The sequence below is a fragment of the Diospyros lotus genome, chromosome 14, assembly GCF_014633365.1.
Source record: "Diospyros lotus cultivar Yz01 chromosome 14, ASM1463336v1, whole genome shotgun sequence".
NCBI classification, from domain to species: domain Eukaryota; kingdom Viridiplantae; phylum Streptophyta; class Magnoliopsida; order Ericales; family Ebenaceae; genus Diospyros; species Diospyros lotus.
Window position 1 is genome coordinate 5,117,066 of NC_068351.1, and position 27,924 is coordinate 5,144,989.

General features: G+C 38.6%; 2 protein-coding genes across 2 annotated transcripts; both read right to left on the minus strand.

Annotated features, from left to right (window-relative positions):
* Positions 1–465: 465 nt before the first annotated feature.
* Positions 466–22,864, minus strand: LOC127789824 (heterogeneous nuclear ribonucleoprotein Q). Its single transcript, XM_052318837.1, has 9 exons — positions 22,708–22,864; positions 5,197–5,665; positions 5,001–5,117; positions 4,633–4,773; positions 4,362–4,535; positions 3,385–3,592; positions 2,165–2,349; positions 1,460–1,545; positions 466–834 (listed from the first exon to the last, which is right to left on the minus strand). The coding sequence occupies exons 2-9, from the start codon at positions 5,629–5,631 to the stop codon at positions 699–701; spliced, it is 1,482 nt and encodes a 493-aa protein (XP_052174797.1). The 5' UTR covers positions 5,632–5,665; positions 22,708–22,864; the 3' UTR covers positions 466–698.
* Positions 22,865–24,253: 1,389 nt separating this feature from the next.
* Positions 24,254–27,526, minus strand: LOC127789697 (replication protein A 14 kDa subunit B-like). Its single transcript, XM_052318649.1, has 3 exons — positions 27,366–27,526; positions 25,493–25,751; positions 24,254–24,506 (listed from the first exon to the last, which is right to left on the minus strand). The coding sequence occupies exons 2-3, from the start codon at positions 25,746–25,748 to the stop codon at positions 24,442–24,444; spliced, it is 321 nt and encodes a 106-aa protein (XP_052174609.1). The 5' UTR covers positions 25,749–25,751; positions 27,366–27,526; the 3' UTR covers positions 24,254–24,441.
* Positions 27,527–27,924: the final 398 nt, after the last annotated feature.

The window sequence follows — 27,924 nt, forward strand, 5'->3', positions numbered from 1 at the left end:
TTAGCATCTTTACTGAAAGTTTGGTCACTGTTCTTTTGCAGCAACTTTTTTAACACCTTCGGTTAGTGGTGCGCACAGTTCGTTTTGAAAGAAAATAAACATCAAACCATAAATTAGGATTTGAAATTTTTTCAAACTAAACCTAAAATTACAATTTGGTTTGGATAATGTTGTACTCCATCTTAGAGCAAATCCAGTTCGTTGATAAAACAAGACGATTGTCCACAAAAGAGTATTACTACCCGCTTGCTAACAAGCAGTTATCAATAACTTCGGCAATCCCAAGTCTCATCCCTTCTAAATATTTCAGATACGTAACAGAGGCAATACCCATTTATTCGCTCATCCGAATCAACACATTTTCGCCTCAATCTAGAAAGAAGCAGACATTCACAGCCAATTCAGTACGCAGTGGCAAACCTACTCATCAGCCAAGCACCATCTGCAATATGCGCTCAAATCACATCCAAGGTGTCAATAGCCAGAGAGTCTGATTGCAGTTTTGTCGCAACATCTCGTTACAAGGTCTTAAAACATCGTACATTGACAAGAACTAAGGATTCTTTACAAAATAAGGTTTCAACTTTCGAGCTTTCTGGGTTAACCAACATAAATGCACTTTGAAGCACATATGGGAAGGCTTCCCTGATTATCTTTCTTCTGTGACAACTGCGTTCAAGAGCAGCATCGCAAATAAATTAGTAGGGATTGTATCGGCTGCGTCCCCGACCATTATCATTGCCACGTCGTCCACCACTTGAACCTCCTCCACCACCACTCTTGCCACCTCTCTGCGGCTGCGGCGGGGTGTTGGGCTGTCCCCCTGGTTGTTGCCTACAATAGCAGACAGGTAAAAAAGCTATTCCTAAGTTGGGGTTCGAGATTATTCTACCATGCAGTCTATAGCTGCTGCCACAACTAAATTAGCAGACTTATAGAAAGGCATGAGATGACTAGCATTTCAAATTAATTGTCTATTACAGCTGAAAGGTCCAAACTCAAGATCCGCTTATCAGAAAGAAAGGTCCAACCTTCACATCCTATCCCCACTCTTTTATCTACAAATTTAAAACTTCTAGTGTTTTCAAGCCAGCCAGATAATACAAGGGGAGACAGACATGATCTGCATCCAAACAAACATTGGATTTTGAATTTGGGGCTTAGCAGGATTACACAGTAACAAATAATTCAAAAAGAATATGCCTTGGTGATATACAATTTTAATTTCCTTTGAACCAAGAGCAATTGAAATGTAATGTTCCAATATCAATTGCTGAAAACCCTGAATTATTCTCCACCAGTGTTTGGTGCCAATAGGCTGACTAATTCAGAATTTTACCATCCGTTTAACTTAGCAGACTAGAGAGAAATGGATGCACCACAGCATAGACGTGGAACTTCATAAATAAGCTCAATTACCACACATCAAGTAGCTGAATAAGAAAGTATTGATACTTACAAGACATATCCGATTCTTCCATCAGGCAAAAGCATTGGCATCATCGCCATGCCAGTTGGAGTAGGTCCTCTTCCATAGATCAATGGCTGCAAATCAGTGGCATCCAAATCAGAAAAATGCAACTGAAGAAACAAAGATAGCCTAGTAGTTTGGAAAAGATTACACTCATACCAAATCTTTCTTTGTTAGCCTCTTAAATACTCAAATATTAAATAATTTACAGATATATATATAGCACATACATAGAGGGTGCAAAATACACTTCAACAAGATTATCAAGTGCTCAACCAAGAAGCATTGAACATTAAAACTGGCCACCAATAGCTTTCTTTGGTTAGTCAGTAACAAGAGGTACAGAACCATAAGCAGCCTAAGCGTCGTCATTGTTACCCAACACAATAACAGATATGTGCAAAAAAAATTTGAATTATAACCTGCATAAATGGTTTTAGTAAAATTTCATAAAATCATTAGAACAATGCAAACAAAAAATCACTATGTGGCCTAGCCAAAATAAATAACTCACTATATTGCAGAATAACATAAACAATTTTGCAAAACTACATTACAAGATAAAGGAGTGTATTAACTAAATAAAAGGTGATAAAGTACCCTACTTGACATTAAACCCTGTGAGAGTGCTGCGGATGGAAGAAAATAGAAAAGAAGCAAGTCCATGCTTTTAAATGGCACAGATCATCTTACTTGTGCAAATCCAGAACCACCATATCCAGTGCCTACAGAGCCAACAGAGCCATAGGCACCCCCAACTAAACCATAACCAAGACGAGGTGGGAAGCTCGGGAGCAGGGCTGACTTCTGTGAACTAGGCCCTCCAGAAGATTTTTGATCGGCCTGTGGTTTTGCAAGAGAGCACTCCAGAACTTGACCTGTCAAAAGAATTTCTATTATTGGAGAGGAAAAGAGAAAGGGGAGAGGGGCAGAATCATTAATAGGGTTGGTTAATATAATGCAGGTTTCTGGAAATGGACCAAGTTCCATTAGAATATCCAGCATCAAATGTGAGCGGAACATACCTAAGCCTCCAGCACAATTTCCATGGCTTAACAATACATACACTCAAGACTCAAGAGCAAGTTTGTTTCTTTCTCAACAGGTTAAAGATATCCAAGTAACTCAACTAAAGATATTTTCCAAATACTTCAGATCTGCAACAGCTCTTGCTCTATCCTCATCTCATCAATAGCAGCCATATTTGCTTACAGGAACAAGTTTGAACCCAACTCCCAAAAGGCAAGAAAGAAGACACGACATACAATTGCATGGATCAGCTCCTCGTTCTTTTTTGCTTTTCTACTGTTTATTCACCACCTAGCCATTTCAACCAACATGGATTCTCATTCTCTATTCAAAACTATCAAGGCCATATTTTTTATATAATCACATTGTTCTCCATTTTTCCAACCTAGGCTACTTATCAGTCTTTGTTATGCTCAAAACCATCTCCACCAGTTAATTTCTCCTTTTATTTTCAATAGATGGTTATCTACTCTACTTCTACCACATATTCACCTCATCCATCCTCATCTCAGAAAAATGAATGCTGCCAACACGTTTCCTAATTAACAAACACCCACTAACGTAAAAGGTAGTTGGTCTTAAACCTTTCCTAAGAAATATTTTTTTATTGATCACCTAGGAAAATGTTAAGCCATAAAACATCTGTAGTATTTCCCCTTTTATTCCATACCATCATGTTTCCATGACTTGCACCAATTTCTCCTTTCTTGTAGGGTTGAGAGTAGGTACTGGAATTTCTCATATTTTGCTACTTCTTTGCCTCCAGCTATATACCATACAACTGAAGCATACTGTATGTTGACTTGCCATCCCAAGTTTTATCCCATATATTCATAAAGATTAATAATGAACATAATATGAAGATCAGATCAAAGCAACCTTACCATCTATCTCATATTTCTCGGTGTTTTTTAGAGCCTTCATGGCGCTTGACCTTTCAGCAAAGTGAACAAAACCAAATCTGCTCTTCTCTTGCCCTGCTTTAGCAGGAGGGAGAACAACTTTTGTGATCTTCCCATGATGTTCAAACAGCTCTTTTAGTCGATCTTGGGTAATGTTCTTAGGCAAATTCTTCACATAAACTGCTTTAACCTGCACGAGAAAACCTAGGTTATGAACCCAATCATTGAATATGATTTTAAAAATTCATATATTATACCATGAAAATGCAACACACTTTCAACCTAAGCAAAAGATAAAAATGTGGATTACCATAGTTCACTTTCTTAGCCTACTAAAATTACATAAAAGCACAACTATTAAGAGCAATAAATATTTAATATCGACTCCCATCATCACATGCTTTTCGAATATGCAACATATTTCACCATTAGTTGGCACTCTACAGAATCTGTACCATCAGTACTAGATATGAACTAAGATAAGGCTCCTCATCAATCAGATCAAGAAGAACACTGAAAGAAGAAAAAAGAAAGGAGATAGAAAAGTTATTCCAAGAGGACATATGCAAGGACCTCAGCCTCCCCTACACATATGCCTTGCACAAGAAAACAGAGCAGAACATACCACCATTCGATAATTAAGTCAATACTTGTACAAAAGGGCATCCTAATGCACAAGGATGCTCACTTTGCATTGATCAAGGGAAGGCCATTAAATATACAACCTTACTATTGTTTTGCCAAGATACTGTTTCCACAAATTGAACCCACATGACCTTCCAGTTACAGAGGAGCCCAGTATCTGTTGTACACTCTCAAGAAATTGGCTACACAATAAATTGGCTGGCATCAATGCATTTTTCTTTTCTTTTTTTCCTTTTTTTTGGGGGGGTGGGGGGGATGCATGAACCATTAAACAAATAATATGAGGGTGAAAGTTAAAAATAAATGGAAAGAACCTGTGAAGCAGATGAAGACTCTGCATTTTTGGGGTCCGCCCAACTTACAGTTGGAGCATTATCATCAAGCTTAAATTCAGGTTTTGACATATTTTGTCTTGAATATTCTGCACAAGCATGGTTATAATACTCGATGAATGCAAATCCACGGTTGCGGCTGGAGTTTGTTGGGTCCTGTAATATAAAGAATATAAGGTTAAGTGAAGAAATTAAAGATATCACACATCTAAAAATAATTTCAAGTAAGATGGGAAGACAGGATAATACAAACCTTCAGCAGTTCGACTGTAGTAACTCCAGGTCCTATCCCAGCTACAACCTTCTTCATATCTTCCTCCCCCCAGTTTCTCGGAACATTACCAATGAACAATTTATTCTTTGCTTGAGATGTAGAGCACTTGACCTTTTTCCCCTGAGAAAGTCAAAGAATTGAAAAGATACGATTGACCAAAAATGGCCTCAAACTCCACCAGATTCTCATAAGTTCCTTAAACTAACCTTTAAAACAAATCATGGCTGCATATATGCACGCACATTTTCAGAAAGGCATGTCTTGGGTGGGAGCATTATTTTTAATAAATGATGAGGGTTCATGCAAAAATTGAAGAACTCATTGATGCAACAATCTGTTTGCCATACCTTCAATTCGGTATTATTAAGCTCCTTAATGGCTTTAGTAGCCAATTCTTTTGTTCTAAAGGTGACAAAGGCATAACCCTTGTTCTCACTTGAGTCCTTTCCCTTCATTATCCGAACCTGTTGCAGACATACAAAATATTATGGGCAATTTAAAGTCCAGAAAGAAAATTCATCTATACAATTGAATATATCTTACCTCTGTGACTTCACCAACAGACGCACAAAAGCTCCTCAGATCCTCCTCAGAAGCATCTTGCGGAATGCCACCCAAGTACACCTCTGACCCATGAGGAGGCCGTGCAAGAAGCTCAGCATGCTTTTCTTCAAATTCCTCAGCAGGTTTCATGTTCACATCACCACCAGAGCCTTTTAATGCATCGGCCCCATCTGCTGCATCAGCCTCTTCCTCCTCTTCTTCCTCTTCCTCTTCCTCTACCTCTTCAACCTCTTCCTCTTCTTCTACCTCTTCAACTTCCTCTTCTTCTTCTTCTACTTCTTCATACTCAACCTCCTCCTCTACTGTCTCCTCAAGATCATTGTCTTCATCAAGATCTACCCTCTCCTCTGACTCAACAGGCTTTTCAGGTTCATCTGACTTAGTTGCAGCAGAACTTGCTCTTGTCCTCGGCATCTTATGTATCTAATTAAATAGGCTTGCAGAGCAACTGTGGTGGAATCACGGAACCCAGAAGCATTCGTAGAAGAAAGAGTAGTATGAACGGGTACAGAAAAAATGAAAGGGCAAAAGGAGTTCCAGAGTAAGAATCTTGACAGAATATGAGCCATGTGATATGGCTCCAAGGAGTCGCAATGTGAATAATTTTCAATATAGGGATCACATGTAGTTATACTAAAAGAAACAAGTAAAAGAGAATTCTGAATGGTAATCAAGATGATGATGATTCCAACAGGTGTAAATCAATCGAAGCAATGAATCTTCGAAATGTGAATATTGAATGATGCCAGGAAATAATGGCCGACCTTTACTGTTTAACTATCTATCTGGGACAATGCATTCACAGCAAAGAAAGAAAAACAAAAAAGGAAAGAATAAACATCAAGGAATGAGAAATGAACTACAGGAGGCAAATTTTGCAAGGAAATAACCGTCATGCAGAAAGAGAATAAAAGGCAATAACAAAACAAAAAGACAAGTAAGGGTCCCAGAAAGGAAAGCAAATGATTTCGGTCTGACTGTCAAGAAATACCGATGTCCAATCCCAAAAAAATTCGAGTTCCACAACAATGACCCAATTGGTAACAGTCCTGCAGTAAGTTAATGCGTAGGAACTATGAATTCAGTGATAGATTACAAACCCAACTGCACTTAAAATAACAAGTTCTCAATAACAGAATTTATTTATACCCATTTTACCAGTAGTGCATAAGTATACACATTGCGAGCAAGCTGGATAACAGCATAAATTTTCAACGAAGGAAAAGGCTTGACAGGGATGTCACGACCCAAGGATATACTAGGAATATAGTAGAAATTGTATATTAGATGTAATTCTTTCTTGTTGTACTTTCTGCTTTCCTTGTTTGTACCTTTCGGTAGTTCTAATAACTGAAAGCCTAGAAAACCTATAAATCGGCTGAAACCTAGAGAATTAGATATAGTGGAATGATAATTGAATCTGTTTCTCTCAACTTCTCTGATCTCTCTCTCTCATTTCCCTCTGATTCCCTCTCTCTGTGTTTTGTCTGCATTTCCCCCTCATTTCTGTCTGTTTCCCTCTCCATTTCTGTTCAAATTCTCCCTCGGATTCTTCCAATTTCCTATCAAAACCCTAGCTCAACCGAAGGACCGTGACAATTGGTATCAAAGCCAACAATTCTTGGCTGTGATTCCAGAAATTTTAGCAGTTGAATCAAGGTCTAGAATCGGAAGGATAAAGCAGATCCAAGCGAATTTCGGCTGTTGAACAAGAGCAGTTGGATCTCGGTTGCTGCTTGTGATAAAGGCAATTCAGCAAAGCAGATCCAGAGGCAATTACTAGCAGTTGTTCGGATCTGATTTTGAAGGAATCAAAGACAGATCATAACCGAGCGGAGCAAGGCAGTTTGCAGGCAGTTTCTGAAAGCAGTACAGATACAGATCCAGGAGGCTGATTCTGATATATCCCCTAGCAGTTAATTTTGATGAGAAATTGAAGGCAGATCAATCCTAGAAAGAAATTTTGAGGCGAATTCAGGTTTATTAAATCGAGTGCTGGAAACAGATTCCTGAGCAATTGCTGATCATCGACGATTGCAATCATAAGCAGTCATTTGCAGTCGATTGGAGCCGATAATTTCGAAATCAAAGAAGTGAGAAAATGGCTCAGGGTACACACATGAAGCAATTTGAGTCACAACTACCGCAGAAGAATGCTACAGGTTCAGTTGGACGCAGCAGAAAATATGAGGCAATGAGCTGGAATCATGAGACAGTGAATTGGAAGTTTGAGAACACTATGGACAAAATTAACAGAAAATTGGATGGCATATCAAGGAAGTTTGATGAATTTTTTATGATATTTTCTAAGAAATTTAAGGCCAGTATACCAGTGGACCTTTATTCCTGATCCACTGCCAAACCGATTCCAGATCTGCAAGAAGCTAATGAATCAGCCAAATTGGATCAGGCAATTCCAGATGCCAAGAAAGGAACAGCAGTTGCCAAAGAAGTTATTGAGGCTCCACTGGAGGAGAAATCTGTTGAAAATGAACCTTTAGTGAATGCTAGCAAGCAGGAAGCAGATGATGCTTCTACAGCACTGTCAGAGTCTGAAAATGACCAGAGGTATGGGGCTTTAAGAACTTTTGGTGAGCATATACAGGTATTCAATGATTACCTAGACCAAAGGAAGAAGTTGGAGGCCCATGAGGAGTTCTCAAAAATGCTGGAAGAGTGTGAGGAACTCACTTCATCCACAAAAATGGAGTAAAGCAACCATTATGTTTGAGGAGGAGGGACGGTTTAAGGAGATACAGCGACCTGTAGGGCATGAAGCTCTGTTCAACAGCCACCAACAGAAATATGAACAACAAAAACAGCAAGAGTCTTGTTCCCGACAGCAAAAAACTCTTCCACCATCCTCCGTTCATCTCACTTCAATTTTTCCTTCTACATCCTCCTCTGTTCCAGATCATGAATGTACTACTGGAGAATTTCAATTTGATCAAATTTTTCCAAGCGTGAGCATCCTCCATCAACCTGTAACCAAACTTGAATTCTCCATTGCTTATTCATTGCGATTATCCAGATTATCCAGCCTGAATCTGTCCTAGGCCTATTTCCAGATTATCCAGCCTGGTTTCCAATTGTTTCCTCCAAATTTCTTCTTCCATAACCACTGGTTGCCTCATTTGTGTACCTTCTGCCATCTCCAATGCCGCCACAAACTTTGACTGACCACTGCGAAGATTGACTGAAGGTTGCCGGCACATCAGAAACAACTGAATTACCTTGATCAACAAGTCCTCGGCATATGATCACAATCACTGTTGACCCCAATCACTCCGATATGCTTCTCTCCGATGCCTTAATATCTGTCTAAATCGCTGCTTGACCAACTGCCTGGCCTAGCCTTGTCCTCTGTCCAGTCAAAATTGAGAGAATCGCCTCTAGCTATGCTTCCCGGATCTCGCCTAACTATGCTCGGAATCACGCCAAGAAGCGTTGGCCAATGGATTATCGCCTAGATCACCTGATTCGCTAGAACTGCCTATGATCAGCAACTCACTGATGTTCAACAGTCGCGCAGGAAATTGCTCCTTGTGGTCGACTTCCTAATTTGCTTCAATCGCCAAAGACCACCTGAATTCACAATCGAGGAACGATTGGTTCTGACACCAAATGTCACAACCAGGGTTGGGCTAGGGTTTAGAAAGAAAATTGAGAAGAACTTGGGGGAGAGAGGGAGAGAGAGAGCAGAAACAGAGAGAATAGAGGGAAAACGGGGGAGATCTAGAGATAGAAATGTAGGGGGAGAAGTCTAAATTCAATATATCATTTCACAATACCATTCTCTACATACTATAGCCTATTTATAGGCTGTCTAACTGGAAGCAGAATCTATAAACAGCACCCATGTGCTCTCAACAGAATTAAAAATATCTCCTAACAAACAATTGTAGCTCAATTACATTATTGCCCCTCTATTGCCCTTGGTAATGTGATAGCAGGTTGCTGCCAAAATACTCCTTGCTAACACTCAGTGGCGTAATTACTGCATGAAGGTCAAGGAGATCACTGGAACTCACAGATCAATTGGGGAAGAGAGCTCGGTCATGAAGATCTTGGAGGACAACATTTTATATTGGCAGGGAAGCAAAAGAGAAGGAACATACAAGCAAAGAGGAATAGGCCTAGAAGGAGAAAGAAAGATGGATAAAACAGATAGTGAAAGGAGGAATTGGATGAAGAATATTGGCCATTCATTGTAAGTTCTTGGGGACAAGAACTCTCTCAAGGAGGGGGGAATTGTGACAACCTATGGATATGGTAGGGATATAATAGTAATTGTATATTAAATGTGATTCTTTCTTGTACTTTGCTGCTTTCCTTGTTTGTACCTTTCAGTTGTTCTAATAACTGAAAGCCTAGAAAACCTATAAATAGGCTGAAACCTAGAGGATAAGATGTAGTGGAATGATAATTGAAATCTGTTTCTCTCTCAACCTCTCTCATCTCTCTCTCGTTTCCCTCTGATTCCCTCTCTTTCTCTGTTCTGTATACATTTCCCCCTCATTTCTGTTTGTTTCCCTATCCATTTCTGTTCTAATTCGCCCTTGGATTCTTCCAATTTCCTATCAAAACCCTAGCTCAAGGACCATGACAAGGGAGATATAGTTTAACCACAAATAATAAGTAGATGGGAGCGAGATTATTCTGCCAAAAAGTATACGGTAAACTTAAGTCCAAATTGATGATAGTAACAACTATTCCTCCTTATGAAGTATAGACAGGGGACATGACATTTTCCAAAAAAGTAAGACGCACACGGTTGGGTTATGTTAATTAATGAAAAAAAATTGTAGTTATAATGGCATAATAAAGTATCAAAACTATATTTCAAACTCATAAATATACATTTAAAATTCATAATACAAAATTCCAAATGAATAGCTCTATTCTAATTAAAAGCCAACTCACAAGTCATTATTCATTTTAAATTCAAACACTACAAGAGACCGTTCATGAGAAACTCCACTCCTAGTCCCGCAACATAATAACATAAAATAATAATATCACATATATCAAGTACCAACTATCAAGAAGAATGCAATCTAGAATATAATAATATTATACACTATACAATAAACGAGGACTCGCAAAACGAACTAAGAGATTTAGTTAGCACAGAAGAAATCGAAGGAGAAAAGTCAACTCAGCTCCTTGGGAAATCCAACGGACTATACACCAGTTGCAAGAAGCAACTTGTCTGACCAACTCCAGTCACTACATCGCTAGGAAACCTGTTATGACCCAGGGGTTAGAAGTGTAATATAGGGAATTGTCGTAACTGTGTAACAGGTTAGGGAAACCAATTGAAAGTGGCAGTTAGCCACCCTAACTGTAAGAGACGCCTTAAATAGGCTGTTGTCAGAGAAAAATGGTATTGCATGATTGAATAACAGAATTCTCCCTCTCTTCCTTCTCAACTTCTCCCTCCATGTCTCTCGTTCTCTTCTCCTTCCCTCCCTCATTCTCTTTCTTTCTCTCTCAAATTTCTAACTCTCTCGGAATTCCGCCAATTGCCTAGCCCTTAACCCGAGGGCTTGACAATTTGGTATTAGAGCTGGTGATCTTTCGCTGCTCCCAGGTGCAATTCGAAGGCAGTGGTGGACCGTGGCTGATGGCAAGGAAGCTCGACAAGAATTGTTGATCGAAATCAAGTGGCACAATTCGAAGGTGATGGAGGACCGCAGCTGATGGTGAGAAAGTTCAACAAGAATTGTCGATCGGAATTGGGTGGCAAACGACCTAACCCCATGGCGAAGGGCTCCCAATTGAAGTAGCTCAAGAGCCACATGGGGGCTCTAGAGTCCGGCATGTCATGCACACAGGAGGGTATGGCAGCCATTAAGGACAGACTATGCGAGTTGGAGAAGGTCCAAGAAAGGGCAGATCACTATGGGCAAAAGATTGACAGCATGTTTAACATGTTTTCCGCCCTACCACATTTTCGTTTACAAACGAAGTTCCCTCCAAGAACAGGTCCTAACCGATCTTGGACCGGGATGGCATTCTGCCCAGGCTGGACGGAAGGCTGGAAGCTGAAGATAGGCCTGCGTGGGAAAACCAGGTGAGGGGTACTGTTTCTTCTGTTTTTAACCATACACCAATGCCTTGATTGCAAATTCCAACGTTTGATGGGGTTAAACCAAGGTGGTGGATCTGTTTTTGTAAGAGATTTTTCAAATTTTCTCGGATTAGTGAGGAGCAGAAGGTATCCTTGGCGGCAGTGTATCTCAATGATACAATTGATGCATGGTATCAAGGTTGGAAGCAAGCCGAGGGTGGAGAAATGACTTGGCCTGAATTTTTGGAAGAATTGTGTGGTCGGTTTGGTGAGAAGAGTATGGCAGATGGTGTTGAAAAATTTAACAAATTGAGGCAAGAGGGGTCGGTTGAAGAATATCAAAAGAAGTTTGAAGAGTTGCAGGCATTACTATGGCTGGCACAACCAAGCTTAACCAAACCCTATTTCATGTCAAGTTTTATTAGCGGACTGAAGGATGAGTTGCGATTGATGGTGAAGACAATAATGCCATCATCAGTTAAACAAGCAACGAAGAAAGCCCGGCCGCAAGAACTGACATTGGAGGCAACATTCAAGAAGAATAAGGTGTGGCCACAGCCCAACAGGGGTCAAAACCCACAGCTTGGGGGTAACTTCAAGTCTACAACATGGGGTGCAGGTCAAGGAGCGACCAAGAATGCCTCAGGTCAAGGGGCGAACAAGAATCAAACTATGGAGCAACGGAGACAACTGGGCTTATGCTTTAAATGTGAAGAGAAGTACAGTCCAAGGCATCAATGTAGGAGGCTAATGCTGAAAATGGAAGGTTCTGATCAAGGAAGAAGAAGTAGCTATTGTAATCGCTTGTATTAGATTAGCTCTTAGTTTATCTCAGGAGGGTTTTCTGTTGTAAATTAGTTTGTTGCATTTAAGTATCACTTGTGTTATTCTAGAAGGCTTGCTTCCAGAAGGGTTAGTTAGTGGTTTAGTCCGGTTAGTTGGTTGTAACTACCGGCTTATTCTGTTTTAAGTTACCTCATCTATGGGTTATAAATAGAGGTCGGGAAGAGGCATGTTTGCCATTCTGTTGTTCTGTCTTGTAATGATTTTCCCAGTAAAATCATTAAAGTTAAAGGGCAAGTGAGGAAAAGAAGGTTAACGGTGCTAATAGACAGCGGCAACACTCACAGCTTTTTGAATAAAGCTACTGCTGCGGGTCTCAAGTATGAATTGACATAAATGAACCCTCTATTGGTGACGGTGGCAAATGGGAATAGAATGTATAGTCATCTCAAGTGCCTCGATTTCAAGTGGTTGATGCAGGGGGTAGAGTTTGTGGCTGATTTAAGGGTACTGGAGTTAGGGGGGTGTGACATTGTTTTGGGGGTCGATTGGATGAAAATGGTGAGACCATCGACCTTTGACTTCAACAAGTTCGGGGTGACAATGGAAATTGAAGGGAGAAGGCTAACTTTGGTGGGCAAATTGGAGCAGGGTGAGTACAAGCTGATTTTGGGGGGAAATATAAGGAAATTGATGCAAAAGAAAGGGGAACATATTTCACAATTATATTCCATACATGCAATGGAATATGAGGAACGAGGAGTGGAGATGGAAGACAAGCAAGAAAATGCAGAGCCAGCAATCATCCAACTCCTAACTGAGGTAAGCACCAATGATAACTTGCACTTACTGTTGAATGAATTTAAGGGCTTATTCTTGGAACCCAAATCATTACCACCTCAAAGACCTTTTGACCATTCAATACACCTTAAACCTAATATCAAACCTGTGAACATTTGGTCTTACCACTATGCACCTATACTGAAAACTGAGATTGAAAAGCAAGTCAGGGAAATGTTAGCCAATTCCACCATTCAACCCAGCCAAAGTCCCTATGCCTCACCAGTGCTCCTTAGCCAAAAAAAAAAAAATGATGGCACTTGGCGATTTTGTGTGGTCTATAGAAAGCTCAATTCTATCACCATTAAGAACAAATTTCCTATACCTATTATTGAAGACTTGCTTGATGAACTATCCAATGCTACTATTTTTTCTAAGCTGGACCTTAGAGTCGGATATCACCAAATAAGGATGAAACCCTCCAACATACCAAAAACAGCATTTCAAACACACCAAGGGCTATATGAGTTCACTGTTATGCCCTTCAGACTCACTAATTTCAAGCCTTATGTTGATGTTTTACCCGAGTTAATATGTTGGAAGTCTAGAGGAAATCGGAAGATATTGAGGATGATCAGATGACAGTTAGATTACAGGACTCGATTGTAATTAACTGTAATTAGTAGAGGTTTTTTAGACTTTGTAATAGTTAGTTATTTCCCCTAGGAAGGTCCGCCCTTTCAGTTTATAAATAGAAGGGCATAGGGACCTGCAATCATCGATCAATTATTTGTCATTCCATTCTCTTATATCAAGAGCAGTGAGGAAAGAGAGAGAGTTGTGATTAAGTATAGTTCTTGGAGTCTTTTCATGTGAGGATTGTATTCGAGAGATAAGAGAAGGGGAGTGAGAGATTCTTGTACTGATTTCCGAAGTTCTTAGTGGATTTTTCTCTTCTTGGATTGCTGGATGTAGTGCCATTTCTATGGCATGAACCAGGGTAAATTGGGTGTGTTGCATTGTGGTTTGCTTTCTTGTTTCTCTTTTTAATTTTGTCTATTAATTACTTTTTGTTATTGTGAATGTGTGTGATCGGTTTCGGTTAGAGTATTTGAGTGATTATTGGGCCATAACAATGTTCGGTTTTAACACCTTAATGAACCAAATTTTCAGTCCCTATTTACGAAAATTCATTCTTGTTTTCTTTGACGATATCCTTGTGTACAGCCCAAACCTTGAATAACACTTATACCACCTTAGAACAGCCTTTGAAGTCCTTAGATTTAATCAATTGTATGTCAAGTTGTCTAAGTGTACTTTTGCCAAAGGGGAAGTGGAATATTTGGACCATATTATTTCAGGGAAGGGAGTAAGTACTGACCAAAAGAAAATAGAAGCCATGGTGAGTTGGCCTAGACCTGCAATGGTTAAGGAGCTGAGGGGATTGACAAGATTGACAGGATATTACAGAAAATTTATTCAGCATTATGGAGTGATAATTAGGCCTTTGACTGAGCTTCTTAGGAAGGATAACTTCCATTGGAATCCCAAAGCAAAGGCAGCCTTTAGGGCCCTTAAGAAGGCCATGACCCAAGCTCCAGTTTTGGCACTGCTCAATTTTTCTAAACCGTTCGTTGTGGAGACTGATGCTTATGACAGTGGAGTGGGGGCTGTACTTATGCAAGAAGGGAGACTGTTGGCTTTACATCAGCCAAGGTTTGGATCCTAAACATTTAGGGTTGAATGTATATGAAAAATAGATGATTGCTGTGTTGGTGGCAGTGGATAGGTGGTGGCATTATTTGAAGAGCAATTCCTTTGTAATTAAGTAAGACCATGAAAGTTTGCAGTTCTTGCTTCAGCAGCGGCTGCATAGTCATTTGCAGAATATGGGGGTTTCTAAGCTCTTGGGGTTGGATTACACAATCCAATACAGGAAAGGGAAGGAGAATTTGGTGGTTGATACTTGATACCCTATCTACAAGAGAGGAAAAAGGTGCTTGTAAGGCTATTTCGGCAGTAACACCAGATTGGGTCAAAGATATTGGGGGAAGTTATGCTAATACAGAGTGGCTGCAAAGGCTATTGGCTCAGTTGGCTGTCCACCCCAATGATCAGCAGGGGTATACACTTTCTGATGGAGTGACCATGTTTAAAGGGAGGTTAGTTGCAGGGGATGATGAGCAATTGAAGAATAATATCATGCAAGCACTGCATGGTACACCCTTGGGAGGGCATTCAGGGGTGAGAGCAACCTATTACAGAGTGAGACACCTTTTTTACTGGCCTGGACTGAAGAGGGAGGTGGTGAAGTATGTGCTGGCATGTGAGATATGTCAGCGCTGTAAGCATAAACAGGTTGCTTCTCCAGGGTTGTTGCAGCCATTGCCCATACCGGATCAAGCACGGGAGGGAATCTCTATGGATTTCATGGAGGGTTTACCAAAATCCGAGGGCAAAGATGTAATCTTGGTAGTAGTACATAGGCTGACTAAATTCCCTCATTTTCTCAGCCTAACCCACCTTTTCTCAGCTCAAGAAGTGGCGAGGTTGTTCCTAGATTCAGTGGTAAAGCTTCATGGAGTCCCTAAAACTATTGTGGATAAGGATAAAAAAATTTCTAGCACCTTTTGGCAAGGATTGTTCAGAAATTTGGGGGTTGGGCTGCACATGTCAACAACATATCACCCGAAGACCGACAGCCAAACAAAACGGGTTAATCAACGCCTTGAGGCACATCTACAGTGCATGTGTTTTACTAAGCCTAGGAGTTGGAATAAGCAGTGATCTAAAACGCGGCCAAGGCGGCCCTTGCCCGCAGCAATTAAGCCCTAGTCAGCACCCCTAGGCGCCAGGCCCGATTGATCGAGTCCGATCGGGCGCCACCTAGGTCAAGCGTAGCCTACGCGGCCAAGGTCGATTGTCTCTCTCTCTCTCGTCGTTACTCTCTTAGTATCTCGTCGTTACTCTCTTAGTATCTCGTCGCTTTCCCCTTCTCTCTCGCTTTCCCATTCACTCTCTCTCGCCGGATCGATCTCGTCGTTTCTGTCTCTCTCGCCTCCGATCTCATTGTCTCTCTCTCTCTCGCCATCGATCAGGCAATTCTCTCTCGCCGGTCCTTTCTCCTTGCTCGTTGTGTGGTGGCTTGCTACTTCCTGCTTATTGTAGCAGCAAGGAGGAAGTCCTTGCTCGTTGCTGCTTGCAGCAAGCCAACTTCCTCCTTGGCAAGTAGCAAGTTACAATACTTAGAAAAAAAAAATTATTGTTTAATACTCAGCAAGCAGCAAGTTGCAACAAATTGTTGTTAATCTTTCTTAGTTGCATATTTTAATTCAATGTCAATTACTCAAATACTTAGGGGAAAAAAATCAAATGATGTTGGATGGGATTGGGAGTACAGGAACATCATCTGAGGCCTCCTCAGTTCTTAAAAGGAAGTCAAATGCTAAGAAACAGAACAACATATCTGAAAATAACATCAAAATGTTAAAATTAAAAAAAGAAAATAACATTTTTCCTAGGCGTTAGGCCCCCATCTGGCACTCGACTAGCGCCTAGCACATTTTAGAACACTAGGAATAAGTGGCTCGCTTTAGCACAATGGTGGTAGAATTCTAGCTACCATAGTGCTATTAAGTATTAAGATGACTCCTTTTGAGGCAACATTTGGTTATAATCCACCCATGCTACCGACCACCCCTAATTCCCCAACTACTATGACCGAAGTGGAGCATTATTTTCAGCAAAGACAAGAGGTTCTAACCATAGTTGTTAAAGGCGCGCCTAGGCGCAAGGCGCCAATTTTGCGCCTCGCCTGGTCCAAGACGAGGCGATTTCAATGAGGCTCTCGCCTTGCACAGTGAGGCGCAAAGGCGAGAGGTGCGCCTAGGCACGTCTCATGAAACTGCTTTTAATTTAAAACTTGGGCAGCCCAATTCCTCCCCTCTTCTTGGTTCTAGCATGTATACATTACAACATACAACTTATTTACATACCTGCTATTTCTTGAAAAATTCATTAAAAATCATTTTAACAACAATGAATATTAGCTATCAAAATACCGAGAGATAGTTTTTTAAAATGAAAATATTTTCTCATATGTCTCCTTATAATGCGTTAATCTTCCAGACTTAGAAAAATAGTATTTTTCAAAATGAAAACATTTTCTTGATTGTGGACTTGTAGTGTTTATATGTTTATTTAGAACTTAGCACGATGATGGGTACTTGTTTGAGTTTGAGACTTTAAGTTTGAACTTTGATGATGTTTCTAGTTTAGAATTTACATGATGATGAATGAATCAACTTTGATAATGTTAATTTAGAATTTGAAGATAATGAATCATTAATGATATGCATGTGTTATTATTGATAATTTGATAGTTTTTTTATGATTTTACAAGATTTTGAGTTTTTTTTTAAAAGGTGCGCCTCGCTTCGCAAAGGCACGCCTCGCCTCGTGCGCCTTGGGCCTTAGGCTCCAGGACCCTTTGCGCCTCGCGCTTTTCAGAACTATGGTTCTAACAGATTTGAAGCGGGAATTAGCTGCAGCCAGAAACCGAATGGCACAGACTGCCAATAGGAGGAGTGCAAGGGCATTTGAGGTGGGTGACAGTGTGTTTCTAAAGGTTAAACGTTTCCTTCAGCCGACTTTCTCAAATACCCCAGTGTCGAAGCTCAATCCAAAATATTTTGGACCTTATACCATACATGCTAAGGTGGGAGAAGTAGCCTACAGGTTGCAGCTGCCCACAAGAGTTAAAGTGCATATGGTATTCCATGTTTCATTGTTAAAGAAGTCCATTGGCCCTAATACTGCCACTAGCTCAATGTTGCCCCCTATGTGTTACAGTTTTGCTCGAGTTTAGCTTTGGAGACTTGGAAGAAATCAATGGAGTCGGTTATGATATGCAAGTGGCAGATTAGTTAATTAGGGTTTTGTCAAACAGTAACTAATGTATTAGGGGTATATTGGAGATTGTTATGTCTTATGTACTCCTAGGTTAGTCTGCCCAAAATGTCTATAAATATGAGGGCATAGGGCAATCACTTGGTATCAATCATTCTATTCTCATGTTGTTGAACGAGGGCAGTGAAAGCGAGGAAAGACTATGAGTAGAATAGCTTTTGTAATCTCGTGAGAGAGGATTGTACTCGTGGGTGTGAGAAGAGAGGGACTCTTATGTACTGATTTTTGTTCTAGTGGATTGCTCCCTAGATTGGAGTAAGCTGGATGTAGGGCCGATTTCAGTTGGTTTGAACCAGGATATACCGTGTGTTTCTTGTGTGGTTTGATCTTTCTTAACTCATCTTTTCAATTTTGTCTTTTACATTTTCTGTTGTGTATGTATTTGGTGATTGCTTGTGTGAGTTTTGGCGATTGAAATTGAATTATCAGTGCTCCTAGTTTAACACTATGGAAGAGGAACTTGAATGTGAGGTTGAGCCTCAGGCCATTGTAGACAGAAGGGTTATCTATCAGGGCTATCTATCAGGGCACATCACCAACTATTGAAGTTTTGGTGAGGTGGTCACACTTACAACCAAATCACACAACATGGGAGAACTTACCAGATTCAATGAAGCAGTTTCCTAGAGCGATCAACCTCCTTTAACCTCTAAATTCTTGAGGACAAGAATTTTTTCATCGAGGGGGGAATTGTTATGACCCAGGGGTTAGAAGTGTAATATAGGGAATTGTCGTAACCATGTATCAGGTTAGGGAAACCAATTGAAAGTGGCGATTAGCCACCCTAACTGTAAGAGACGCCTTAAATAGGCTGTTGTCGAAGAAAAACGGTATCACATGATTGAATAATAGAATGCTCCCTCTCTTCCTTCTCAACTTCTCCCTCCATCTCTCTCGTTCTCTTCTCTTTCCCCCTCTCACTCTTTCTCTCTCAAATTTCTGACTTCCTCTCGGAATTCCACCAATTGCCCAGCCCTTAACCTAAGGGCTTGACAAAACCCAGTTGCCACTCATCAAATTAGTCATCGCCGACAGTACCCACACTATAGTCAAATACCGAACTCCAGTCCAATCATCACTGGTTGCCCACATTCCACACCAGTTGTCTTGTCTTTGACTATTGTTGTCCCTCACATTACCGTTGACAATCAAATATAAAGAGAACAGAAGCATGAAGAGGATGGAGAATGAAGAATCATGCAATCAGAGCAGAAGAAACAAGCATAAAACAAGGTCTAGAAGCAAAACACTCCTTGCTCTATATATCTTCTAAGTGATCAAAAAGGGGACACACATATTAGTCGTGCATTCAGCATGTGTAGCAATGTTCAACATGCCAGCGAAACACCAACACAGCAACCTCTTAGGCATGCCTGTGCTTTACAGATCTTCCGTATTGAAAGGTTAACACATATATTGGTAAAAACAACTCATCTGTATCCTTAATCTATTCTAGCCAATTTGGAAATACATCGCAAGTACAAACCAAAAAGGAATAAAGAAATTCCTCAAATTTTCAAAATCTTAAAAGAACCTTTGGCACCAATCTGCCCACCAAAGTCCTAGTTAAGCTACCAATTCCTATAAAATAACAACCATAAGCTTTACATACCATTTGCCATCTGAATAAAATAGTGATAGCACATTTGGTAGAAGATGTATTACCTAAGGTTATAACTTTGCCATATTTGGTGTGTGAAAATGTAAATGAGGATTAGTTGGTCTTAATTAACGAAAGACCAGACTGTGCATTTTCCCTATGACTATATATTCATTTATTTACATATTCATAATTATTTTTTCAGGGTATTGTCACAGTTATGCTGTGACAATTGCAACTTTCCTAATTCGGTGTGAATTAGAAGGGATTGCTGAAGAACCGTAGAAAGAATGGGAGAGATTGGAAAAGAGAATGAGAGAGAAAGAGAGAAATTTGAGAGAGTAAGAAATCAGATTCTTGATTGAATTTTCGATAACCACTTACAAGAGGAGCCCATAGCTTATATAGTTTGCTCTCGGGTGCTGCCACAGCAGATCACCTCTCCTATAACAAACTATTTTGTCCTATTCTAGCCACCTTTACACCTGACTGTACTATCTAACTAACTTCCAGCTGGAAAATAGAAAAATTACAATTAAAAGCAGTAAAGGAAACAGCTAGTAGCAACCAAAATCCACAGAAAAATTGGGCCAAAATTCGGCCTTCTTTTCGTTTTGTGACAGGTATATTTTCTTATATATAATTATATAAAAATAACCAAAAAGAAGGAAAAAGCTTCAGCCAATGTGGCTGGAACTGCTGAAACCCAGCTTCTGGGTTCCGGCAATCTGGGGGAGAGAGACAGAGCGAGAGAGAGAAGAAGAAGAAGAAGATAGCAATCAGTGATGGTAGAAATCAGACAAAAGTACTCTGGAGATGGAAAAAATCAAACGAAATCAAAACTAGATATGGCGGAAATCATTGTGGTGGCGGTGGAGGAGGATTGGCAAAGGAAAATCAAAGATGGGGGATGCAGCTGGTGGCAGTGAACAGTTGGATGGAGAGATATAGAGAGAGAAGGGGGTTGCATTTAATCAGGGGGGAGAATGGCATATGGTTTATGCAAGTGAGGGGCAAATTTATCCAAAACAGAAAATTTTTAATTCCTCCCCCTAGGATTAATTTAAGCCCAGGGGGCATTTAACTTGTCCCACTTCGATGGGACAAATTAGTCCAAGGATTATTTTGTACTGTATACAGAAACACACCAAACAAGGTATTACTTCCACCCATGGTAATACTACATTTGTAAACTCGAAAAAAACGAGTTGTTAATCTCAAAGGAAGGGTCAGCTACATGAATTCTAACCCCACCGTCTATTGCTATCCATGTCCATCATCAGTTATACTAATATTTTGCACACGTTGATTATTAATTACCCAACATCCTAAAGATATAAAAAAGACATTTATAGTCATCCAACAAAACTTTCATTTTAGTTTTAAAGGAATTTCATGATTGCGTAAAATACTAGACACACTTCTCTACTTTAACCATTTTGTCCTGATTCTATTAGTGGCATCTTCAATAATCACCCTTTCTCTTTGAACAATTATTCCAAGATATCCAAACTGATCTTTTATAATAAAAACTTGACCTCCAAGTCCAACCACAACGTCATCCATGCTTTAATTTTTACTTACTTACATTCAATATATTCAATATCCAACTTCCTTGACTTGAAACCATTAAATTTTAAAGTGTTTGTAATTCAAGCTTAATATTCATGCCTTCTTGTGTCTCATCCACGAAGACAATATCATCTACAAATAAAAAACACCTCTTCTTGGATGTGCATTGTTAGTTCAACATAAAAAACGCAAAAAGGTAATATTCAAATTGCTATAATATTATAAAAAATAGTACACTTGCAAAATTAAAAAAGACTAAAGACTAAAAACACATAGTTAACAGAAGACTTCAGATTACCAAAATTACATGTTTAGTTACAATTTAATAATAAATTGTTTTTTATATATTCCATTATAATCACTATGTAGGCACTTGTATGACTCTATTGCACATATCAAAAGCCATCAAAGTGGCTCCAAGCATAGCACAATGGGTCTCCCTCGAAGGATCAAACATAGATACATACATGAACCCTCCCTCCCTCTTTGGACATCAAGCATAACATTGTTGAATCTCCAATTATAAGCTAGTCTCCACAAACTGGCTAAATAGTGATCATATATCGTGCCTTTCATACTTTTAACACATTGTGAAAATGAAAGATTCATTAAGGATGGACTCTTCGATCTAGAGAACTCTAACTTGGCTAGATTACAGAGTAAAACTCAAGAGACGCAAAGCATAGATAAACAACATTGTACACCAAGTTCATGTACACACAATCTCAAAGCCTAGTAATGCACACACCACTAACACAATCACCCCACTAAATATGGGGTAGCCCTTCGTCAATGGGTGATTGCAAAGGATGTAAGGAAATGCAGTTTCACCATCTCAAGTTCTCACCCCACCAGGCCTCCTCCCATATATACGTGAAAAATATGAGCATAATGGATACAAACATACAATAAAAGATAAAACTAGAAATTAAGTTATTTGTAATTAGGTCAGAAAGCCTCCTATTGAAGATAAAATGTATGAAACGTGATTAACATGGTCTAGTCATGTGAGAAGAAAACCACTGGAGGATCCTATAAAGGAGATTAAATGCAATTGAAGTTGAACAAGTTTTAGTAAAGGAGGAAGAGGAAGACCAAGAAAAACTTAATGCGTGACTCTTAGATATGAGATGAGTCATAAGGGGTTTGCAAAAAATAAAGCAATAAATAGAAATTATTAGCAAGCTAGAATTCATATAACCGACCCCATGGGTAGCATTTAAGGCTTGATGTGTTGTTGTTGTGGTTTGGATCTAACTCCCAAAATTACCCCTATCAATTTCAGCATTTCACGAATCAAAACAAGACCCCAAGCCTAAAAATATCTTCAAAGTTCACTTCAACAACTATCCAAAATCGAATTCGTTCTGCTGCTATTTTCCCGTTTCAGTACCAGTCCCAGGAATATTTAGCACAATATTTCTCATGACTAGTTCTACACACATTTCAGCAAAGAACAGAAAACCCTAATCGAAAATCAGTTCCATCTAACATTATCCTCAAACCTCTCAATCAAGCCGTGCAAATTGTTTCGCAACGAAGGATCTAGTATCTACGACTGCTTCCCTAAAACAATCGACACTAACGGATATTTTCGCGAGATGCAAAATCACGAGCAAAGTAAAGCCCAAATCAAGGTGCGAATAGATATCCCTATAAAAAGATTGTGTGTGTGTGTGAAGAGAGAAAAAAGCGATAGGGGCGAGGAAATTACCTAAGAAATGACACTTCTCTCGCGCACTGCAGAGGATTTCGTTGGAGCTCAGCCCTTCTTCGGTGTTTCCAAAAACCCTACACGACAGGTTGATTTGGGGGTGCCTGAAATCTTTATTAGGGTTGCGACCGGAATGAGGGGATGTTACTAAATTACCCCCAACCTTGACCAGCTGTCATGCTGGTGGGTTGCCAATGTTCGCATGGCTAGTTCTGTAAATGAATCAACTTCCTTATAATTTAAAAATATTTTTAAACATTTAATTTTACACAAACTCCCCCTAATTAAGTCAAAATTCCACTAGAAGCTATGTCGTTTTAACTATTTTCACACAACCCCCTGTTAATTATTTTAACTTTCATAAGTCAAATACCAAAAACTTTTCTAGGGGCTTGAAAAAAATCATAAAAATCTTTAAAGACATTTTAAAAACATTAAAATATATTGTTAACTTTTTGACTTTTTATTTTATAACAGATTAATTATTGTCACTACAATCATTAAATTTAACCATATAATATCTTAATTTTTAATATTAAAATTACTTTGTTTGTAAATTTAACTTTTTATATTATTCTTTTAAATTTTAATAATAATTTAAAACATGAGATGTTATATGGTAAGGAAAAAAATATGGTTGATAGTTAATACGAAATAATTTTTAAGAATAAATTATTTTGGAATTATTGTTATATTTTGTATATAAAATGATCATAATATGTATGTAATGAATGCCCATCACTCAATAAATTAAGTACATTACCCATTTTATTTAATAGCAATAGATTGAACAAATTATATGTCGATATCAGTCTAATGGATCGTGATTTCAATTTTCGTCCTATGCAGTGAGATGAAATTTCACACCTGTAATTTACATCCCTTAACATAATCAAAGACACGAGCATTGAAAGCTGCGCAAGAGCGGTAATCCCAAAAAAAAAATGTAAAACACAATCATCACTAATCTTAACTTGACTGGCAATGTATGCACCAATCAAAAGGTTAATTAGCATTATTAGCATATGATTTTGAGATATGGTTTTGTACATTTTATAATTACAAGTAAAAACTAAAGCAATTTTGCAAAAATTCCCAAAGCCAACAAATTAATTCCTCTAGCTATCTCAAAACATTTATCTAAAATAATGCAATTATAATATACAAACCAAAACAACACCAAATCTTGACCAGAAAATGTCAATATCATATCCCAATTCCAGAGCACAACATTTTCTTTATTAGCGATTATTGCCCTTACGTGATCCCCTATCGCTCGTGCCCTCAATTGCAGTAGAAAAGGTAAATTATATACGGCTCTTTAATCCTTACCTAAGTCGAGTATCGAACTCGTAATCTACTGGTACAATATTTTCTTCACTAGCTCTTTACCTCATAGGTTAACAATATTTACCTAATGTCTTCCACGAGTTGTTAAAAAACACGGCAAAGAAGAGACACATTCAAAATTTAAATGCAATTATAAATCGCAATATATATCATGCTTTTTGTGTAAAGATAAACTAGAGCAAATTGACAGGCAAAATGAGATTAAAATTGTTTATATATATATATATATACGTATATTCTTCAAATTGAAGAATACTGCGTCCTTCTTGCCAGGGCTACAAAACAAGAGTAATGACTGCTCATGGTTCGCCAAAAGACATAAAGGCTAAAGCCATTACAGAGGCATTCAAATACTAAAGACAAGCTAAGGTCCATTGTGCTTCCTCAGATAAACAAGTGCTTGTATTCTCCATTTGCCAGTATGCAAAGCTGATTGTAATTGTTTGTGTCTGCAATGGAAAGTGAGAAAAGGGTCCTTCAGAAGTAGAATGCCGCAAAATTAAAGAGTAAAATAAGATTAATTAACAGTCAACTACAAGATAAAAGTTTAACGGACAACAACTTCAGCATAAATTACGCTCCCAAATGGAAGCAAGGCCCATCACACAAGCAGCACTTCCCGTGAGAGAATATCAATTAATACACTTTTAAGTTTCTTGACAGAACAGTATTCTTCCATCCAAGTCGTTCAACAACAAACACCACCACCAAGCCTTGCTAGTCTGAAGACATATGGTGATAAGGGGCATCAAGATAGAAAATCCTATAGGAAAGGAACTCACATATGCCTTTCAAACCAAAGTGGATTATCAATCCAATTAAAGAATATACACAAACCTAGCTAGATTTGTTTATTGGAAAAGGTTCCAGTAAAACTCGAGCTAAAATTAGTTAAACTAGGTTGCTTTTTGCTGCTTCAAGGCTTTTAAAACACAAACACACAGAAATCATAGGACTACAATCCTGCTGGAAGATAAAGTGGGGTGCAGACTATTATTTGAAAGTAGGAGACTCAGGGTTTATTTCAAGTTGAAGAAACGAAAAACAACTTTTATCAATTAACAAATTACAGAAGGAAATAAGAGGTTCGAATTTACAGCAAGCTCCATCAGGTTTCTTATACAAAGATAACTTGTCATCTAAATGAAGAAAAAAGAAATTGTGTGCAACCAAAATCTGGAAGCAGAAGGCTGTTTGGACTGTAGCAGTTTCACTGGTGCACAACAACACAGAGACATTTCCACCGCATATAAGCATATTATCAAATTCCACTTCCAACAAGTGCTTTAAATGACAACAAGTACCACCGTAGATAATGGGAAGACAGCACCGTGGCAAAAGGATTTTTACATGCAATGTCACTGGTATTCTCAAAACAACTTCAAAGACAACATAACTGAACAAGGGTTGAAATGTAATAGAGCAGAGGTTATACCAAATGTATCACCAAAATTGGTCCATATTTCAGCATGGATAGACTGGTTACTGTCAGCAATACCAATCACCTCAACATAAGTGGTAAGAGGAACAGGCGGTGAGCCTTTTACAATTAACTGTTTGTCATCCGTAGATTTTCCAACAACAACATTGCCATCAGATCTCACAACCTGAATGACTGCCCGGACCTTCCGTCCCACATAGAGGCGGAGCAGCTCCACATTTACAAAAACTGCAGGATTTGATGTATCCATATCCTTCAAAACACAAGAAACATGAAGAATGTTTCAAAAGCTCAAGAAGAGTTCATTAATAGTGAAGAAAGCAAATTTCTTCAGTTTACAAGTCGGCTACAACGCATAGGAGTAATACCAAGTAGTACTATACAAACTGAACTTTTAGATTGGAAACACAAAAAACCTACCGTATGGTAGCCATTAATTACAAACATAGTACTACCTTATAATTTGATGGTAATTCTTTATACAAAAATTCTACAAGAATATAATACTTCAAAGCACACAGGACGCACATCAAGCTCTGCCTGTGGCCTGAGTAAACCCCTATGCCTTATAATGTTGAAATATTTCCCCTATTCATAGTGGGTCCTAAGCTCAAATAAAGGATTGGAAATATTCCTCCTAGTGCTTAAAATATTTCTCATTCTTGAGATTATATACATATATATTGATAAAATAATAATATAACATACATTTGCAATAATACAGCTAATTTTTTTTACCATTTTCTGTAAACCTGAGTTTTATATAATTTGTGATATTTCTTTTAAATTTATATGCAAGGGCATTCATACAACATTTGTTTTTGCATGACTTTCACCCTTTTCAAATATATTAGATATATTTTGTTTTATTATTTATTGGTATAGTTTGGATTAAGAAGTTAATTCAAATATCGTCCAAACCATAGTTCAAACTGAACGAAATCTAATTGCATGATTTATTTCAAAGCTTTTGCTACAGCGTGTTTTATAAATTTGGGCTGGTTTATACAGGCTTGGGAAAAAAAATAAAAAGTAATAATACAATATGTAGAGTCATGGTTCACAGCCATGACTTCAAATTAACTAGCAGGAATCCAACTGTTCTTACAAATTTAGCTAGTTTCTAGTGTTCTTGGATAAAATTAGCCTAGTTCCAAATATAACTCTCAAATTGACCCCCTTTAAAGTTTCAGCGTTTTATGTATCCCAACCAAAACCTGTATCTAAATCTCTCTTCAAAGCTCCATCAACAATTACATCCAAAATTAGTCCCTGGCTAATTTCGCACAAAGATTTCACACGAATTGTTTGGCTCACATTTCCTTCACAGGCAGCGGCCAATTTAACAAAAATATTTCTCACGACTAGTTCTGCACATATTTGGCAAAGAACGGAAAACCCTAATTAAAATCAGTTCCATCAAACAGTATCTTCAAACCTCCCAATTATCAGATATTTTCAAAGCTCTAAAAATCTCTTCAAAGTTCACTTCAACAACTATCTAAAATCCAATTCATTCTGCTGCTATTTTCCCGTTTCAGTACTAGTCCCAGGAATATTTAGCACAAATATTTCTCATGACTAGTTCTACACACACATTTCAGCAAAGAACAGAAAACCCTAATCGAAAATCAGTTCCATCAAACATTATCCTCAAACCTCTGAATCAAGCTGTGCAAATTGTTTCGCATCGAAGGAGCTAGTATCTACGACTGCTTCCCTAAAACAATCGACACTAACGGATATTTTCGCGAGATGTAAAATCACGAGCAAAGTAAAGCCCAAATCAAGGTGCAAATAGATATCCCTATAAAAAGATTGTGTGTGTGGAGAGGGATAAAAAGCGCGATAGGGACGAGGAAATTACCTAAGAAATAACACTTCTCTCGCGCAATGCAGAGAATTTCGTTGGAGCTCAGCCCCCCTTCGGTGTTTCCAAAAACCCTACAAGACAGGTTGATTTGTGGGGGCGTCCGCAATCCTTATTAGGGTTGTGACCGGAATAAGGGGGATGTTACCAAATTACCTCAACCTTGACCAGCCTTTATGCTGGAGGATTGCCGATGTACGCATGGCTAGTACTGTAAATGCACCAACTCCCTTATGCGAGACCCCCAATTTTGGAGAAATGCCTGCGACAATGGCATTTTTCTGAACCAAATCTAATTGGACGATTTATTTCAAAGCTTTGGCGGCAGTGGGTTTTGTAAATAAAATAATAATAATATAATATGTAGAGTCATATTGTGTAAATTGTTCCATAATGAATGAAATTACCAAAGAAAATACCATTTCGCTATTTCACACACACACTAAAGAATTTTATAAGAGCACAACTTTTTTTTTTTTTTTTTTGTTTAGAGACCAAGTCAAGTAAAAATATTTGAAACTTTTTGTTAAGACGATAATTGGTGAAATTACTAAAT

Bases quoted from the DNA above. Each gene is read 5' to 3' on its own strand.
- LOC127789824 (XM_052318837.1), bottom strand. From the start codon at position 5,631: ATGCCGAGGACAAGAGCAAGTTCTGCTGCAACTAAGTCAGATGAACCT. The intron at 4,774-5,000 runs GTATGGCAAACA...TGACTTTCTCAG, and splicing joins TTAATAATACCGAATTGAAG to GGGAAAAAGGTCAAGTGCTC. The intron at 1,546-2,164 runs GTAAGATGATCT...ACTGATTTGCAG, and splicing joins GTGGTTCTGGATTTGCACAA to CCATTGATCTATGGAAGAGG.
- LOC127789697 (XM_052318649.1), bottom strand. From the start codon at position 25,748: ATGGATACATCAAATCCTGCAGTTTTTGTAAATGTGGAGCTGCTCCGC. The intron at 24,507-25,492 runs GTATAACCTCTG...TTTCCATTGCAG, and splicing joins CAATTTTGGTGATACATTTG to ACACAAACAATTACAATCAG.